At 43.6% G+C, this 20155-nt stretch overlaps 1 protein-coding gene across 2 annotated transcripts in view; it reads right to left on the bottom strand.

Annotated features, from left to right (window-relative positions):
- Positions 1 to 20095, bottom strand: part of LIN52 (lin-52 DREAM MuvB core complex component) — a 111337-nt gene extending 91242 nt beyond the window's left edge. Inside the window, exons 1-5 of one of the 2 annotated variants that reach the window (XM_073011153.1) lie at positions 19867 to 20095; positions 11521 to 11595; positions 7861 to 7898; positions 5378 to 5444; positions 1972 to 2055 (exon numbers count right to left, since the gene is read on the bottom strand). In XM_073011153.1, the coding sequence (XP_072867254.1) occupies positions 1972 to 2055; positions 5378 to 5444; positions 7861 to 7898; positions 11521 to 11595; positions 19867 to 19993 (391 nt within the window). In that variant the 5' untranslated portion in view covers positions 19994 to 20095. The remainder of the gene's footprint in view (positions 1 to 1971; positions 2056 to 5377; positions 5445 to 7860; positions 7899 to 11520; positions 11596 to 19866) is intronic. The other variant, XM_037984707.2, reaches the window with a different exon arrangement.
- Between the last annotated feature and the right edge of the window lie 60 nt (positions 20096 to 20155).

Genomic DNA, 20155 nt, shown 5'->3' with positions numbered 1-20155 from the left:
AACAAATGACTAGGTTTAACAAACGACAAGGGGAAATAAAATGCAGGTGTAAGCATGACAGCCTAAAAAAGATTTCAGAGACATATGAAATACAGCATATGAACCTTATTTAGACCCGGACTCCAACAAATGAACTGTATAAAGACATTTATGAGTCAACTAGAGAAATCTAAACCCTGATTGGCTATTTGATGATATTTAACAGGTTTGTAAAAAAAATTTTAGGCATAATAATGAAACTACTGTTATATTTTTAAAAAGTAACAGTAGCCAGCCAGGCGCAGTGGCTCACTCCTGTAATCCTGGCACTTTGGGAGGCCATGGCAGGTGGATCACCAGGTCAGGAGATTGAGACCATCCTGGCCAACATGGTGAAACCCCGTCTCTACTAAAAAAAAATTAGCCAGGCATGGTGGTGTGCGCCTGTAATCTCAGCTACTTGGGAGGCTGAGGCAGGAGAATCGCTTGAACCCAGGAGGCGCAGGTTGCAGTGAGCCAAGATTGCGCCACTGCACTCCAACCTCCAACCTGGCGACAGAGAGAGACTCCGTCTCAAAAAAAAAAAAAAAAAAAAAAAAAAAGCCAGGCACAGTGGTATGTGCCTGTAGTCTCAGCTACTCAGAAGGCTGAGGTGGGATGATAGCTTGAGCCCAGGAACTCAAGTCCAGCCTAGGCAACATAGAAAAACCCAGTCTCTTAAAAAACAAACAAATAAAACAAAAAAACAAAAAACAAAATGGCCAGGCACGGTGGCTCATGCCTATAATCCCAGCACTTTGGGAGGTGGAGTTGGGCCAATCACCTGAGGTCAGGAGTTCAAGACCAGCCTGACCAACATGGAGAAACCCCATCTCGACTAAAAATACAAAATTAGCTCGGAGTGGTGGCACATGCCTATAATCCTAGCTACTCGGGAGGCTGAGGCAGGAGAATCGCTTGAACCTGGGAGGCGGAGGTTGTGGTGAACCAAGATCGTGCTATTGCACTCCAGCCTAGGCAACAAGAGCAAAACTCCATCTCAAAAAAAAAAAAAAAAAAAAAAAAAAGAAATAAATTACCAGTATATAGAGAAGAGTTAGGTATTAATGTGTGAACTTAGCAGACCGGCTAACAACCATATCTTGAAGCAGTTTGTTGTTCTCTATTTCTTGATTCCATAACCAATTCAAAAATGTTTTCTTGGTAAAAGAAAGCCAACTGCTGATGACAGTAATAGAAATAAAGGAAGGATAAAGAGGTCTGAGGAAGTGACGACTATCAGTTGAAAATTAGAAATTTTAAATTAATTTTCTTGTTTTTGAGACAGTCTCACTCTGTCGCCCAGGCTGGAGTGCAATGGCATGATCTTGGCTCACTGCAACCTCTGCCTCCCAGTTTCAAGTGATTCTCCATCCTCAGCCTCCTAAGTAGCTGGGATTACAGGCATGAGCCACTATGGCCAGCCTTAAATTTATTTGTGAAGTAAAATGCTATTTGGGCACGGTGGTTCATGCCTATAATCCCAGCACTTTGGAAGGCTGAGGCAAGAGGATCACTTAAACCCAAGAGTTCAAGACCAGCCTGGGCAATATAGTGAGACTCTGTCTCTACAAAAAAATTCTAAAATTACCCAGGCACGATGGTACATGCTTGTAGTCCCAGCAACTTCAGAGGCTAAGGCAGGAGGATCACTTGAGCCCAGGAGTTGAAGACCAGCCTGTACAACATAGTAAGACTCTTGTCTATTTTAAAATGAGATAATAACCTGAAGGGATTTCAATATAGTTTTACTGTATAAAGAAAAATCATTTGTTACCTAGTAAATCCAGTAATTATTCCACCACACTCCACCATAAAAAGTCAATGAATTAGATTGACTTCTTACCTTCAGAACACTTCTCTTTTCCCTAATATACTTTCTGAATTATAACTGGAGCTCACGGTGATAATACACAGCATGTAACCCTGAACAAATGCGATTGGAGTACTCACACTCATCCAGCCCCAGCTGATAGGCTAGGTTCTGTAGGCCTCGTACCTTCTCCATCAAATTAGCCGTGGTGAGACTCCCCAGTTCTGAAACAGAATCATTTATTTCAACATCATTTCTTTCCACTCTTCTCTAGTAGCAACTTATTTGGGTTGGGAACTCTTGTTATACAAGTTTTCGAGCGTAATTACCACTGAATAAGTAGAAAATGGATCCGTAACTCCTCCCCCCATCTTACACACACACACACACACACACACACACACACACACACACACACACAAAAATCAGGGAATTTTCCCACTATGGCAAAATTCCTCAGATAAGCTTACCCACTTAAAAATAAACGAATTTGCATAAAAACAGAATTAGCCGGGCACAGTGGCACATGCCTGCAGTCCCAGCTACTTGGGAGGCTAAGGCAAGAGGATCGCTTGAGCCCAGGAGTTCAAGACCAGCCTGGGCAACATGATACCTCACCTGTATAAAAATAATACAAAAATTCAGCCAGGCATGGTGGCTCACACCTGTAATCCTGGCACTTTGGGAGGCCAAGGTGGGCAGATCACCTGAGGTCAGGGGTTCGAGACCAGCCTGGCCAACCTGGCGAAACCCTGTCTCTACTAAAAATATAAGGATTAGCTGGGTATGGTGGCAGGCGGCTGTAGTCCCAGCTACTCAGAAGGCTGAAACAGGAGAATCACTTTAACCCAGGAAGCAAAGGCTGCAGACAGCTGAGATTGTACCACTGCACTCCAGCCTAGGCAACAAAGACAGATTCCGTCTCAAAATAAAATAAAATAAAATAAAATTAGCTGGGTATGGTGGTGTATGCCTGTAGTCCCAGCTACTCAGGAGGCTGGGGTGGGAGGATCACCAGGAGGTCAAAGCTGCAGTGAGCCATGATGGCACCACTGCACTACAGTCTGGGTGACAGAGGGAGACCCTTTCTCAAATAAAACAAGAAAAAATAATAAAATAACAAGTGTTTCATCTTCAGGAAACATTATTTATAACATTCGTTTGGAATACGTCATTAAAATGTAAAACCTTGTCTTTTGATATAGCATTAAGAAAGACTTGAAGACATATCTGATCTGACAAAATGGATATTGTCTCCACTGTTAATTGTAAGTCCACATTATTTCGACTTATAATAAAGTGGCAACAAAACTTACTATTCCCCATTTCCCTAAGTTTAAAAAACAAAGACTAAATAAAAATTTAAACTTTCCCTTCAAACCAAATTCCTATAAAAATCTTTAAGTTTACTAAGTAAAAACACAGCATACTGTTGGAGGTTAGGAGCAAATGGGAGTTGCTTAGGTCAGATCTCTTTCACCATCACAGTTATACTTCTGCAGTGGTGGTTTCACTATTGGGTGTTTCTGTGCTTGAGATATTTTGCAGGCCTTGCATTTGATGGATCAGTTGGTACCACCCAGATCAATAAACTGGTTCATCTGATCTTGTGGCCCCCACCCAGGAACTGACTCAGCACAAGAGGACAGTTCTGACTCCCTGTGATTTCATCTCCGGCCCAATCAATCAGCACTAGCAACTCACTGTCCCCCCAGCCCACCAAATTATCCTTAAAAACTCTAATCCCCAAATTCTCGGGGAGACTGAGTAATTAAAAAAAACTCCAGTCTCCTGCACACACACACTCACACACACACACAAAGACAATATTTAAACATTTTCTTTCCTGAATTTTTATTTAAACAGCACCCAATTCCTTTTAGGTTTAAGACACAGGTCAGTTTGCATAGAATATAATGCTATGATCCCTCACTAAAAATTTAGAGTTGCCTTAAGAAATACATGCTGATGAGATATTATAAAAATGTCTGTTTGAAACATTAGAAGAATGAACCTGAGATGCCCTTGAGACTTAATTTTTCCATGGCAGGAGGAGGGAATCTGCATTTAAGCATTTCATGAAGAACAATGAATTACTTCTAAAACCAAATAAATGTGTTTTTTTTAACCTCATTTATCATGCCACAGTCATTATCTACACCTAGCATAAGTAGACTTTCTTGATATGTTCAGCTGTTTAAATACCTCAAGAATCCCAGGTTTTTACCTTAATTTCAGTCTATTACTTCACAATCATCATGAATCTTATCACCAGAAGGATGATAAAATAAATAAAGTAGGGCAAAAATTATGGAAAATTAATGTTTTTTAATTTAAATTTCCACTTTGTGATTGAGTTTCAAATCATTTATCAAACAACAATATTCACTACTTATAATATTCTTTATAGAAGAAATTGATGGGATAAAAAAATAAAAAATAGGTTTTAACCCACTAAGAGGTTGTCATTTAATAGTACTGACAATATATGGCAGTAAATTCTAAATAAGGCACTTGTGTTATACTGGAAAGAGACTAGACTTAAAAGAGCACAGTTTACGCTGGGCGTGGTGGCTCACACCTGTAATCCCAGCACTCTGGGAGGCTGAGGTGGGTAGATCACTGGAGGTCAGGAGTTCGAGACCAGCCTGGCCAATATGGTGAAACCCCATCTCTACCAAAAATACAAAAATTAGCCGGGTGTGGTAGGGGGTGCCTGTAGTTCCAGCTACTCAGGAGGCTGAGGCAGGAGAATCGCTTGAACCCGGGAGGCAGAGGCTGCAGTGAGCCGAGACTGCACCACTGCACTCCAGCCTGGGCAACAAGAACGAGACTCCGTCTGAAAAAAAAAAAAAAATCAGAGTTAAAATTTTTGAACTTTTTTTTTTTTTTTTGAGATACAGTCTTACTCTGTCAGCCAGGCTGCAGTGCAGTGGAACAATTGCTCACCACAACCTCCATCTTCTAGGTTCAAGTGATTCTCCTGCCTCAGCCTCCAGAGTGGCTGGGATTACAGAAGCTTGCCACCATGTCTGGTTGATTTTTGTATTTTTAGTAGAGACATGGTTTCGTTATGTTGGTCAGTCTGGTCTCAAACTTCTGACCTCAGGTGATCCGCCCGCCTTGGCCTCCCAAAGTGCTGGGATTACAGGCGTGAGCCACGCCCAGCCAAATTTTAACTCATTCTATCTTGGTTAATTTATGAACTTTGAATATAATCATATCCAACTCACAGGACCTTTATGGGAACTAAATCAAAAAATTTATGTTAGAGCTATTTGTTAACTGTATTGTACAAAATTAAGTTCACATTAGAAGAATTTAGCAGCAGCAGTAGAATTCACTAAGACTGAGTCTTGAATTGGCAGGATTTCTACACATGGAAAAGGTAGAGAAGGGCATTACAGACATGAAAAACTACAAATAAGGAAGTTTAAATGAGAAGTCTGAAGCCAAAAATACTTGTAAGGAAACGGAAACAAAATGGAGAGGTGGTTTATGGAAAAACATAAATACCCAGTTAAAAGTGTAACCAGCATCACTTACCTTTCAACATGTCGATGTCATCACGTTCTATCTCAGCCATCCATTTGGGCGGAGAACTAGTAATAGGCTGTCAAAAAATAATATATCCATTCAGACACATAAAAAGTGTGAAGAGACCCTATTATTTTTATAAGAAATGTAGCCTGGGCCGGATGCGGTGGCTGCCAAGGTGGGCGGATTACTTGAGGTCAGGAGTCAGGAGTTTGAGACCCGCCTGCCTAACAGGCAGAAACCCCATCTCTACTAAAAATACAAAAAAAACTAGCCAGGCGTGGTGGCACACACCTGCAAACTCAGCTACTCGGGAGGCTGAGGCACGAGAATTGCTTGAACCTCTTGAATGTGGGAGGCAGAGGTTGCAGAGAACCAAGATCGTGCCACTGTACTCCAGCCTGGGTGAGAGTATTACTCTGTCTCAAAAACCAAAAAGAAAAAATGCAGCTTGTCACATAGCCTTCAGGTTGTTTGAAAATACTGGCAGATTATAAGTTAAAAAACCTGGATTTCTCCAGGTTTAGATATGGCCTACAAATAGTCACTGTAAAAAACATGGCTCATCTTTAAAGTCAGTCTCAGAGAAATTATTGTGGAAGAACAGGTATGACCACTATTACTGGTTTATGCAGTACAAGTTAGTATAGCAATGAAAGAAATTACTTGAAATTCAGATCTGGTGAAAGACTCCAACTGTTTGAAACGCTGATCAGTATAAGTAACATTCTCTGGCATAGGGGAAGATTTAAAGAAGAATCAAGAATGAGCAAATCCTCATTCTAAGTGAGAGAAGTCTAGAATGGTCATGACTTGGAATTTCACAATTTTATTGTAGGTTTTAGAAAACTTCAGAATTTTACAATTTTTCATTTATGAAAGTGAACTTAAAACTATGAAAGAAGGGACAGGCGCGGTGGCTCACGCCTGTAATCCCAGCACTTTGGGAGGCCAAGGCGGGCAGATCAAGAGGTCAGGAGATCGAGATCATCCTGGCTAGCACGGTGAAACCCCGTCTCTACTGAAAATACAAAAAAAAAAAATTAGCCCCATGTGGTGGCGGGCGCCTGTAGTCCCAGCTACTCCGGAGACTGAGGCAGGAGAATGGCATGAACCTGGGAGGCGGAGCTTGCAGTGAGTCGAGATCACGCTACTGCATTACAACCTGGGCGACAGAGCGAGACTCCGTCTCAAAAAAAAAAAAAAAAAAAAAAACCGGCAGGGCGCAATGGCTCAAGCCTGTAATCCCAGCACTTTGGGAGGCCGAGACGGGCGGATCACGAGGTCAGGAGATCGAGACCATCCTGGTTAACACGGTGAAACCCCGTCTCTACTAAAAAATACAAAAAACTAGCCGGACGGGGTGGCGGGCGCCTGTAGTCCCAGTTACTTGGGAGGCGGAGGCAGGAAAATGGTGTGAACCCAGGAGGCGGAGCTTGCAGTGAGCCAAGATCGCGCCACTGCACTCCAGCCTCGGCCACAGAGCGGAAAAAAAAAAAAAAAAAAAAAAAAACCATGAAAGAAAGTCCATTCTTAGAATAGCTCTGGGTCAGCAGTTTAACGCTAGTTGCACACAAGAATCACCTATGTAACTTTAAAAAATATAAATGCCTTGGCCACACTCCAGACATAATGATTTAGAATATGAGGGGTAGGGAAGGGTCCAGTGGAAAAAGTAGAGCAAGAGACTCCTCATATGTTTTTCTTTTTTTTAATTATTATTTTTTTCTTGGTGCTCATTTGTTACAGTGCATTTTTCAAGAGCTCCATAGCTGCATGTTGATGATTCTGTCATGCACAAAAGGTAGAGTTGAGAAACATTATTTCAGCTTTGCATCCTTCTCTTTTTTTAATTAAAATGTACTCAGTACCTATTACGTGACAAGCAAAACACTTTACACGCATCAGGCCATTTACCTCCAAATCAACTCTATAAAGTAGGTGTTATTTTTCCCATTTTTCCACATTAAAAAAAAATAATAACAGGTACAATAGCTCACACCTGTAATCCTAATGCTATGGGAAGCTGAAGCAGGACGATCACTTGAACCCAGGAGTTCAAGACCAGCCTGGGAAACACAGTGAGACCTCATCTCCATAAAAAATTTTAAAAGGCCAGGCCCAGTGGCTCACACCTGTAATCCCAGCACTTTGGGAGGCTGAAGTGGGTGGATCACTTGAGGTGAGGAGTTTGAGACCAACCTGACCAACATGGTGAAACCCCAACTCTACTAAAAATACAAAAATTAGCCAGGCGTGGTGGTGGGCACCTGTAATCCCAGCTACTTAGGAGGCTGCGGCAGGAGAATTGCTTGAACCTGGTAAGTGGAAGTTGCAGTGAGCCGAGATTGCACCACTGCACTCCAGCCTGGGTGAAAAGTGAGACTTTGTCATAAATAAAATAAAATAAAAAAGAGAGATCTGAGCTTTTACCCAGGAGCGAAACTTTGGATCGACCTCAGTAGGTAAGGGATATTACTTATATTACTTACACTTTTGAAGGAAGCTGCAAATTCAGCAACACCTGGTACTAAAAGAAAAACAAAACAATATTTATTCAATAAGTATGATTGCTCAGGCATAGAAGATCCAAATAATAAGAAAATAAGAAAACAGCTTTGTCTGTTTTCTTATAGTTTAGAACAAGAGAAAGAATAAACCAATAACTATAATACTGTTTCAGTCCTCAAAGAAAGATGCCAGGGCTATGGGAAGACAAAAAATGGAAAGCTAAGTCAGACCCAGGGGGCATAAAAAGCTTCTCAAAGAAAATAATGCCTCAACTGAACTTGGAAGGACCAGGAGTTAGCTGGTTGGGAGGGTGGTAAGATACAATATCTCTTACCAGAAACTTTAAACTGCCTTTTTAGAGATGCTATTCTGTCAATCCAATTTTATTTATTTTAAGTTTCTTACAGAAAGAATCACATTAAAAGGCAGAAAAATAAAAATCAGGGCTGGGCATTTTGGGAAGACAAGGCAGGAGGATCACTTGAAGATCAGCCTGGGCAACAAGGCAAGTCTCCAGACTCTACAAAAAATTAAAAAACTGGGCTGGGTGCAATGGCTCATGCCTGTAATCCCAGCACTTAGGGAGGCTGAAGCAGGTGAATCACTCGAGCTCAGGAGTTGGAGACCAGCCTGGGCAATATAGTGAAACCCCATCTCTACAAAAAATACAAAACTTAGCCAGGCATAGTGACATGCACCCCAGTCCTAGCTACTTGGAAGGCTTGAGCCCAGGAAGTTGAGGCTGCAGTGAGCCATGATCACACCACTGCACTTCAACCTGGGCAACAGAGCAAGACCCTGTCCCCCAAAAAAAACAAAAAACAAAACACAAAAAAACAGTTAGTTGGGCATGGTAATGCACACCTATAGTCCTAGCTACTCAGGACGCTGAGGCAGGAGGATGGCTTGAACTCAGAAGTTGGAGGCTGCAGTAAGCTATCATTGTGACATTGCACTTTAGCCTGGGTGACAGAATGAGACTCTGTCTCTAAAAAAAATAAATAATTAAAATAAGATCTTTGCCTGAGCTCAGGAGTTCGAGACCAGTCTGGACAACACAGTGAAACCCCGTCTGTACTAAAATACAAAAGATTAGCCAGATGTGGCAGCATGCACCTATAGTCCCAGCTACTTGTGAGGCTGAGGCAGGAGAATTGCTTGAACCCGGGAAGTAGAAGTTGCTGTGAGCTGAGATCACCCCACTGCACTCCAACCTGGGCAACAGAGCGAGACTCTGTCTCAAAAAAAAAAAAAAAAAAGTTCAATCTCACCAAAAAGGAAATGCAAAATGAAAGTAATAGATTAGTAACATCTAATACTGGCTAGAATGTGAGGAAAGGGGCCCTCATACAGTTATTCTCTTCCATGTATACAAAGATATGTATACCTGAGTATTCACTGATAAACTATCTGTAAAATCAAAAACTAGATATAGGCTGGGCACAGTGCCTTACACCTGTAATCCTAGCACTCTGGGAAGCCAAGGTGGCAAGACAGCCTGAGGCCAGGAGTCCAAGACCAGTCTGGGCAACACGGTGAGACCCTGTCCCCCCAAAAAATTTTTTTTAAATAGCTGGTTGTGGTGGTGCATGCCTGTGGTCCCAGCTACTCAGGAGGCTGAAGTGAGAGGATCACTTGAGCCCAGGAGGTTGAGGCTGTAGTCAGCTGTGATCATGCCACTGCACAAAGCCTGGGTGACAGTGAGACCCTGGCTCAAATTAAAACAACAACAACAACAACAAAAACTAGATATAACTTAAGTTTCCAAATAATGTATGAATATATAAACTATAATATATCCATACAATGAAATGAAGTAGACATACATATACCAAGATGGAACTGTTCATATGTGGAGTAAGTTAAGTGGCAGGCCACATGTATAACTCCATCATTATGAACAAAAAAAATCCCTCAGGGCCGGGCGCGGTGGCTCAAGCCTGTAATCCCAGCACTTTGGGAGGCCGAGGCGGGCGGATCACGAGGTCAGGAGATTGAGACCATCCTGGCGAACACGGTGAAACCCCGTCTCTACTAAAAAAATACAAAAAACTAGCCGGGCGAGGTGGCGGGCGCCTGTCATCTCAGCTATTCGGGAGGCTCAGGCAGGAGAATGGCGTAAACCCGGGAGGGGGAGCTTGCAGTGAGCTGAGATCTGGCCACCGCACTCCAGCCTGGGTGACAGAGCGAGACTCCGTCTCAAAAAAAAAAAAAAAATCCCTCTTATATATACTTTAAAAATTATTATTTCCTTATCTGTATAAGTATAAAACAAGTCAAAAGGATGTCTACCTTTTTTTTTTTTTTTTTTTGAGACAGAGCTTCACTCTTTGTTGCTCAACCTGGAGTGCAATGGAGTGATCTCAGCTCACTGCAACCTCTGCTCACTGCAACCTCCACCTTCCAGGTTCAAGCGATTCTCCTGCCTCAGTCTCCCAAACAGCTGGGATTACAGGCATGTGCCACCACGCCCAGATAATTTTTTGTATTTTTAGTAGAAACTGGGTTTCACCATGTTAGCCAGGCTGATCTGAAACTCCTGATGTCAGGTAATCCGCCCACCTCGGCCTCTCAATGTGCTTGGATTACAGGCATGAGCCACCACACCTGGCCGGAGTTGTACCTTTTACAAGGATTTGTGCGATTAAAAGTGATTAACTTTGTAAGAGTGGGCCAGGTGCAGTGGTTCAGGCCTCTAATACCAGCACTCTGGGAGGTCAAGGCAGGCAGATCATCTGAGGTCAGGAGTTTGAGACCAATGTGGCCAACATGGTGAAACTCCGTCTCTACTAAAAACACAAAAAATTAGCCGGGCGTGGTGGCATGCACCTGTAGTCCCAGCTACCTGGGAGGCTAAGGCAGGAGAATCGCTTGAATCCTGAGGCAGAGGATGCAGTGACCTGAGTGCACCACTGCACTCTACCCTGGGAGACAGAGAGAGACTCTGGTTCAAACAAAACAATTATTATTGCTTAAAGGCTCCTTATTTTCTGAGTTACACTGTGTTCTGAAAAAATTAAAACACCAAACAGCTATTCTTAACACTGGACTTCAGTCTCTTCTCTTTGAAATAAAATAAAACTTTAATCATTAAAGTTAAATGATAACTCTTCAGGCTGGTCTGATGGTAGTGGGTTATCAGAACTTTTTTTTTTTTTTTTTTTTTGAGACAAAGTCTCACTCTGTCACCCAGGCTGAAGTGCAGTGGCATGATCTCTGCTCACTGCAGCCTCCGCCTCTTGGGTTCAAAAGATTCTCATGCCTCAGCCTCCTGAGTAGCTGGGATTACAGGCGTGTGCCACCACATCCAGCTAATATTTCTATTTTTTTTTTTTAGTAGAGACAGGGTTTCGCCATGTTGGCCACGCTGGTCTCAAACTCCTGACCTCAGGTAATCCTCCCAACTCGGCCTCCCAAAGTGCTGGGATTACGGGCATGAGCCAACAGGCTCAGCCAGTTATCAGAACTTATTAATGTTAGTGTCACTAAAGTTTGTATACAATCCCCCACTGCTAAATTTGACTAGCTTCAAAATAAATAAAAATTTCCAAATAAATAAATGATAACTCTTTAAAAATCTCTTTAAAAAGGAGCATTGTTTCTCCTACAGTGACTCTGATATAAAGAAAGCAAAAACTTACATTGTTCTGGCCAAAGATCTGGTGAGGCACGGTCAAGTTTTTCAAAACTTAGCAAAGATGCTTCCAGATCTGTCCCTAGAACAAAACATCCAGATGAACCAAGAAGATAGGAAACACATTAATGTATATGACACTTCAATCTCAAAGGACATAAACTGGAACACTCACCTGGAAGTCTAGAGATATGAGTTCTGTAACTATTGATGCCACTGGTCCGTGATAGAATACAAATACATCATTCTCCCTTACCAAACCTCACTCTTTCAATCTATGAATGGGAGTGATATTTTATTGGGAGTGTTAAGAAAAATGAGTATCAATAAACCCACGTGCATCTTCATTCATACTCTTGTGCTTTCCTCCAGTTACAATGAATTGTTTCTACTTCCATGAAACAGACTCTTCTGATAGCACTCTAGATGCCACCTTCTTTTGCTTTGTCAAGGACATCACTTGAATATCATCTTTCTCATGTACCATCAGTTTCTACCTTCTCTAGCCTCATGCTCAGTAGCAATCAAGCCGGTTGCAGAATCTGTGCTTTTAAAAAAAAAAAAAAAAGGCCGGGCGCGGTGGCTCAAGTCTGTAATCCCAGCACTTTGGGAGGCCGAGACGGGCGGATCACAAGGTCAGGAGATTGAGACCATCCTGGCTAACCCGGTGAAACCTCGTCTCTACCAAAAAATACAAAAAACTAGCCGGGCGAGGTGGCAGGCGCCTGTAGTCCCAGCTACTCGGGAGGCTGAGGCAGGAGAATGGCGTAAACCCGGGAGGCGGAGCTTGCAGTGAGCTGAGATTTGGCCACTGCACTCCAGCCTGGACGACAAATCAAGACTCTGTCTCAAAAAAAAAAATAACCCAGCCAGACATGGTGGCTCACACCTGTAATCCCAGCATTTCGGGAGGCCAACACGTGAATCACAAGGTCAGGAGTTCAAGACCAGCCTGGCCAACACGGTGATACCCCCGTCTTTACTAAAATACAAAAAATTAGCTGGGTGTAGTGGCAGGCACCTGTAATCCCAGCTACTCGGGAGGCTGAGGGATGAGAATCGCTTAAACCCGGGAGGCAGAGGTTGCAGTGAGCCAAGATCGCACCACTGCACTCCAGCCCAGGCAACAGAGTGAGATTCCATCTCAAAAAAACAAAACAAAAAACAAAACAAAACAAAAAACCACCAGGGCAGGCGGGGTGCCTCATGCCTATAATCCCAGCACTTTGGGAGGCCAAGCTCAGGAGTTCAAGACCAGCCTGGGCAACACAGTGAAACCTGGCTGGGTGTGGTGGTGTACCCTTATAGTCAGTCCCAGCTACTCAGGAGGCTGAGGTGGGAGAGTGACTTCAGCCTGGCAGGTCGAAGCTGCAGTGAGTAAGCTCTGTTTGTCCCACTGAACTCCAGCCTAGATGACAAAGTGGGACACTGCTTTAAAAAAAAAGGAAAAGAAAAGAAAACCAAAAACCCTCTCTCTTGACCCCATGACCTCTTCCATACCCCCTTCACTGCAAAAGTTCTTATGTTGTCTTTTCTGCTGTCTCTACTTCCTTACATCACTCTCTCTCCTTAATGTACAACAATCAGGCTTCTGTCCCTACATACATAGAAACTGCTATTGTCAAGGCATCTATGACCTATGTTGCCAAATCCAGAGGTCACTTCTCTATTCCATCTTTTTTTTTTTTTTTTTTTGAGACGGAGTTTCGCTCTTGTCTCCTAGGCTAGAGTGTAATAACGTGATCTAGGCTCACTGCAACCTTAGCCTCCCAGGTTCAAGTGATTCTCCTGCCTCAGCCTCCTAAGTAGCTGGGATGACAGGCACACGCCACCATGCCCCACTAATTTTTTATTTTTAGTATTTTTAGTAGAGATGGGGTTTCACCACGTTGGCCAGGCTGGTCTCGAACTCCTGACCTCAGGTGATCCACCTGCCTCGGCCTCCCAAAGTGCTGGGATTACAGGTGTGAGCCACCATACTCAGGCTGTTCTGTCTCATGTGATGTTTTTGCAGCATCCACACACTGACTACTTTCCTTGAAATACTACTCCCCGCTTCTATAAAACTACTACGCTGGTTTCTCTCCTACCTCACTGAATCTCCTTTTTCTTTCTCCTTTTTCACTCAGGCCCCATCCTACACTGGCTCCTCTCTCTACCTCACTTTAGTGGCATAAACTGAAACACACAGAAAACAGGAAAATACTGGGTAGAAGAAGAGGGTGGTCCCCCAGCAAAGGCCCCACCCTCAAGTCTGGAAACCTTCGGCCAGAAATGGGAACAGGCTTTCCTGTTTTCATGCCCAAAAGTTGCCTTTTGGCCCACCATGCCCCGCTATTCTATACCCATGTAAACCCCAAACTCCAGGCTCCACAAGGAAATGAACAGAAGGGCAGAAGAACTGCAGAGAGAAGAGAAGGAGCATCTGAATGCCAAGAGAAGTTTGGCTGGGGACGGTCAGAGATGAGATCAGCCACTGAATAGCCAAACTCCAGGGATAGATCACCTTCCCACTCCCTCCCCTTTCCAGCTCCCCATCCATCCCGCTGAGAGCCACCTCCACCACCCAATAAAACTCATACATTCACCATCCTTCAAGTCCATGTGCAATCTGATTCTTCCTGGACACCAGACAAGGACCCTGGTACCAAGAGGGCACTGAGTCACTTAACACTTAAGCATCTGCAGACAGCAAAGCTAAAAGAGTGCACTGGCTGGGCACGGTGGCTCATGCCTGTAATCCCAGCACTTTGGGAGGCCGCAGTGGGTAGATCACTTGAGGTCAGGAGTTCAAGACCAGCCTGGCGGCCAGGCGCGGTGGCTCAAGCCTGTAATCTCAGCACTTTGGGAGGCTGAGACGGGCGGATCACGAAGTCAGGAGATCGAGACCATCCTGGCTAACCCGGTGAAACCCCGTCTCTACTAAAAAATACAAAAAACTAGCCGGGCAAGGTGGTGGGCGCCTGTAGTCCCAGCTACTCAGGAGGCTGAGGCAGGAGAATGCTGTAAACCCAGGAGGCGGAGCTTGCAGTGAGCTGAGATCCGGCCACTGCACTCCAGCCTGGGCAACAGAGCGAGACTCCGTCTCAAAAAAAAAAAAAAAAAAAAAGACCAGCCTGGCCAACATGGTGAAATGCTGTCTCTACTAAAAATACAAAAATTGGCCAGGCGTGGGGGCACACACCTGTAATGCTAGCTACTGAGGGGGCTGAGGCAGGAGAATCATTTGAACCTGGGAGGTGGAGGTTGCAGTGAGCCAAGATCATGCCACTGCACTCTAGCCTGGGCAACAGAGCGAGACCCCATCTCAAAACAAACAAACAAACAAAAAGAGTGCACTGTTATACATGCCCATTTGGGCTTTGGGAGTCACAGGCACCCACCCCTAGATGCTACCATGGGGCTGGAGCCCAAAAGTGCTCGCCCTGACTCCTACACCCACCCATCTGCATGCTCCCCCTCCCGTAAAAGGTTTGAGTGCACAAAGACAAGCCACACCCCTGTCGCATATCCTGGGGTTAGGGAACTCTCCTATTTCAACATGAGGACTTTATCTTCATCTGTATGCCAATGATTCCATATTTACATTTCCATTGTCAACCTTTCTAAAGAACTACAAAGGTTTATGTCCAAGTGGTTATTTGAATCCCTCTCTATTTACATATGAAAAAACCGCTTAAGGTCAGATGCAGTGGTGCACGCCTGTAATCCCAGCACTTTGGAAGGCCGAGGTGGGTAGATTGCTTGAGTTTGAGACCAGCCTGGTCAACATGGCGAAACCCCATCTCTATAAAAAGCAAAAAATTAGCCAGGTGTGGTGGTGTCAGCCTGTAGTCCCAGCTACTTGGGAGGCTGAGGTGGCAGAATGGCTTGAGCCCAGAGGTGGTGGCTGCAGTGAGCTAAGATCATACCACCGCACTCCAGCCTGGGTGATAGAGCCACACTTTGTCTCAAAAAAAAAAAAAAAAAAAAATTCCCACTTAAACCTAATTATCTTCAAAACCATATTCCTCCAATCTTCTTCCATCTCAAGAAATAGCACTACCATAAACCCTACTTCTCAAATCGAAAACCCAGATGTCATCCTTCATGCATTCTTTTCCTTCACCCTTCCATAATCAATCCATGAGTAAATCTAGTCATTTCTACCTTCAAAATACACCCTGAAATCGAATAACCCGAGGAACCACCACTTCCCTCTTGGACTACTTCAACAGCCTCTTAACAGATCTCTCTGCTCCCATTCTTGCCCTTTCCCCTTCACGCCCCCAAATCTATTCTCTATAAAGAGGCCAGAAATGATTTTTTTAAATGTCAATCAGTTCGTGTCACTCTCCAGCTTAAAGTTCCTCCCAGTTAAATCTGTGAATGTGTATCTACCATACTCTATAAAATCTTACTCAGCCTCTGCCTAATTCTTTGACATTATCTCTCTTCCACTCTTCCCTTGCACAGAGTAGTACTCAATATTAACATCGTTGAGTTTTTATTGTATGCTCAGTATGCTAACCAGTTGCATAACTAGTTCATTTAATGCTATAAACAGCAGTTCTTAACATTTTCTGGGTAAGCCACATCTTTGGAAATCTGGGGAAAAAAATGAACTCACTCCCCAGAAAATACACATACGTACAAAATTTTTCAACGTGTACTTTTCTCTAAACTGAATTTGTTTTGCCAAATATCCCAAAGGAATTTCCAATGGCATTTTAATTGCAAAGAACTCAACTAATACACTGCCTTAACTAAAGCATCAAAAATTAGCTTCTCTTTGTTACCAATTTCTGAGGAATGTTCAACCATAACAAAAATAAAGTTATTGGGCCAGGTGCGGTGGCTCGTGTCTGGAATCCCAGTGCTTTGGGAAGCTGAGGCAGGAAGATTGTCTGAGCCCAGGAGTTTGAGACCAGCCTGGGCAACATAATGAGACTTCATCTCTACAAAAAATAATAAGGCAGGGCACGGTGGCTCACGTCTGTAATCTTAGCACTTTTGGAGGCTGAGGTGAGTGGATCAGCTGAGGTCAAGAGTTTGAGACCAGCCTGGGCAACATGGTGAAACCCTGTCTCTACTAAAAATACAAAAATTAGCCAGGTGTGGTGGTGTGTGCCTGTTATCTCAGCTACTGGAGAGGCTGAGGCATGAGAATTACTTGAACCCAGGAGGCAGAGATTACAGTGACCCGAGATCATGCCACGGCACTCCAGCCTGGGTGACAGAGTGAGACTCCGTCTCAAAACAAAATAAATAATAATAATAATAAATTAGCTGGGCATGGTGGTGTAAGCCTATAGTACCAGCTACTTGGGAGGTTGAGACGGGAGGATAGCTTGAGCCTTTGAGGGTGCAGTGAGCTATAATCATACCACTGCATTTCAGCATGGGCAATAGAGTGAGAGAGATCCTGTCTCTAAAAGAAAATTTAAAAAAAAATTATGGGGGGTACAATCTAATAACCTACACGGGTGACCTTATGATACCACAGTCTGAGATAGAACTCAGACTCTGCTGTGAGTCTTACTCTCATAAATTAAGTAATTAAATGGCTGTATTTGAATTTCAGTTTTCTCCTTTTCAAAGAAGCTCCAGCAAATTTATCACGAAAAAGACAAAAGAGTAAATGACAAACATTTTCTTTTTTTTTTTTTTTTTTTTTGAGACGGAGTCTTGCTCTGTCGCCCAGGCTGGAGTGCAGTGGCCGGATCTCAGCTCACTGCAAGCTCCGCCTCCCAGGTTTATGCCATTCTCCTGCCTCAGCCTCCCGAGTACCTGGGACTACAGGCGCCCGCCACCTTGCCCGGCTAGTTTTTTGTACTTTTTAGTAGAGACGGGGTTTCACCGTGTTAGCCAGGATGGTCTTGATCTCCTGACCTCGTGATCCGCCCATCTCGGCCTCCCAAAGTGCTAGGATTACAGGCTTGAGCCACCGCGCCCGGCCTTGACAAACATTTTCAAGTCAATGTTATCTGAATTAAATTTTAAAGACAGTGACAGGTGGAACACTAAAAATAGAAGTGAGAGAGCTAGGCCATGGAATATTTTGGAATGAGATACTTACTGAGACGTTGAATTTAAGTTCAAAGTGCTTGACTTGATTTTTTCAGATTAAAAGAAAACATTAGGTGGAGAGGAGTGAAACTTTGTAAGAGACGAGAATGAAGACTTTTAAAAATCAAGAGTGCAAATAAAGTGACCATAGGGATGGCTAGAAGACCAAGGGAAAAAAATTTAACATTTTTAATACTCTTCCTGGCCAAAGAAAGGAAACTAAATTGAGAGAAGACAAGGAAAAAAAAAATCAAACTCAAGGAACACATCTCTAAAATCCCCAAAATTTGTAAAAACAATTTAAAAATAAACTAAAAAATTTAATAATAATTACCTCTATTTCTATCACTTGGCTTTTTTAAAAAATTGTAGTGAAATATACATAAATTTTACCATTTTAATAACTTTTAAGTATACAGTTCAGTGGTATTAAGTACATTAATTGTGCAATCATCACATTCATTTCCAGAACACTTTCACCTTCCCAAACTGAAATTTGGTACCCATTAACAATAACTCCCTATTCCCTTTTTAGATGCCTTTCTTTCTGGCGAGAGAAGGACATTTTTGCAAGAGAGCACCCAGAAAGGAGAATCTCTTTTGACTCCAAACATCCAAAATTTCTTGTTTTTCCTTCTTTTTTTTTTGAGACGGGGTCTCGCTTTGTCACCCAGACTGGAGTGCAGTGACATGAACATGGTTCACTGCAGCCTCCACCCCCAGGCTCAAGCGATTCTCTTGCCTTAGCCCCCCAAGTAGCTGGGACTACAGGTGCATGGCACCACATCCAGATAATTTTTGTATTTTTTTTAGAGATGGGGTTTCACCATGTTGTCTAGGCTCGTCTTCAACTCCTGAGCTCAGGCAATCTGCCTGCCTCAGCCTCCCAAAGTGCTGGGATTAGAAGTGTGAACCACCACGCCTGGCCATGATTTCTAACACAGTATGTACCTGTGCTCACAAAATTTAAGACTCGGTTAAACGTAAAACTTAAGATCAAGTAATATATTATTTCTGCAGATCAATCTTTCAATAAATGTTAATTAAAGACCTACTGTTCGTCAGGCACTGTGCTAAACCTGGGATCCAGCTATGAACAAGACAAACTTGTAATTTATAATCTAGCGTACAAGGGGCAAAATTAACATAGTAACTATGCTGACAAGGAAGATACTGAGACAATGAATAATGGTGGGGAAGGGCAACTCCAGATACTGTGTTCTAAGAAAGACTCTTTGGGAGGTGACATCTAAAAAGAGAACTGAAACTGGGAAAAAAAAAAAAAAAAAAAAAGTGTATATGTTTGAGTCATCTTTTGGTCTCCCAAAGCACCTAGCATTATGCCTTTCATGTAGTAGGTACTCAATACAGCTCACCTTGGCTTCAATTTCTTCATTCCCGCAATGGACTTCCAAGATTCCTTCCAAATACAAAATCTGTTTGTCTAAGGGAGGGAAACCTATATATCAATAAAATCGATATATAGTTGGGATGGGGATGGTAGAACTAAAAATGCGTTTAAAAATGACTGCAAGACCCTCTCTAAAGCAGAACCAAGAGCAAAAGCATGGGAGTATACCAAAACAACTTAATTGTTACTTGAGATGACTTGCATTTTACACAACATATAAACAGAAATCGTTCATTCACTCAGCCTTAAGAAACAACACGTAAAGCAGATGGAAGAGCGGTTGCGACCTGTGCAAGACAACACTTAAAAGCTCAATACTCATTCTCCTAGCGACTCTCACGGCGAGGGGCCGAGAACGTCCCCCGCTTCTCTTGCTGCCACGGCAATGGTCCCAAACTGAGGAGACAGGAGAGAGATCATGTTTCTCTTGCGGTTCACTATCGAGATGGGGTCAGCCAGCAGCCCCTGCGAGGGTTTGAGAATCGTTCCATCCGTGCGCTCAATCAGAAGAGAACTGATCCTTTCAATGGGATACCCCAAGGAGAAAACTACAGTAAGGCATGTCCTCCAGTAACATCTCCTCCTCGACCCTCAGCCTCGCCCAAATAGAGATAAGGAAGGGCCAGGGCGACCCCCTGTCCTTTTACCCAGAACGAGTCCCTACCTAGTGCCCTCCTCCACACGCCTGCTACAGAGCGGGGAAACTGGACACCTCTGAAGCTGCTGCGAAGAACCGGTGAGCTGAAGACGGCGATGGATCGCAAGAAAAAAAACAAAAGGGAAAGGAGAAGAGCCCAAGAAAGAAATGTATGTTCGAGGGGCAGAGACAGAGTGGATGTTCCCCATACAGCAAAGAAAGAGGCTGCAGGCAAACATCGCTAAGCCGGCTCTTACCGTCTGTGGGAGACGCCATCTTCCAACCCATGTCACGTGACGTGGCCAACCGTCGGCGGGAAAACGAGGATCCATAAGCCACGCCCCCAAAGAGAAACCCTATCCCCAACTCGCAGCCACGTCTCATTCCCTCGCCTCATAGGGCAATCTTCGCCCAGCCCCTCCCCTCATCATAGCCACGCCCCTTACGCAGTTGTTGAGGTGGAGCGGCAGCAAAATTCTCGGAGGGTCTTATTTACTTTTCTCAGTGAAGGGGTGGGGCCTCGGTTGCGTCCTTGGCCAATCGGAG

Source organism: Chlorocebus sabaeus, chromosome 24 (genome assembly GCF_047675955.1).
Source record: "Chlorocebus sabaeus isolate Y175 chromosome 24, mChlSab1.0.hap1, whole genome shotgun sequence".
In the NCBI taxonomy this organism is placed as follows: Eukaryota; Metazoa; Chordata; class Mammalia; order Primates; family Cercopithecidae; genus Chlorocebus; species Chlorocebus sabaeus.
The sequence above is the reverse complement of the archived record's forward strand: the minus strand, read 5'-3'. Positions and strand labels throughout refer to the sequence as shown.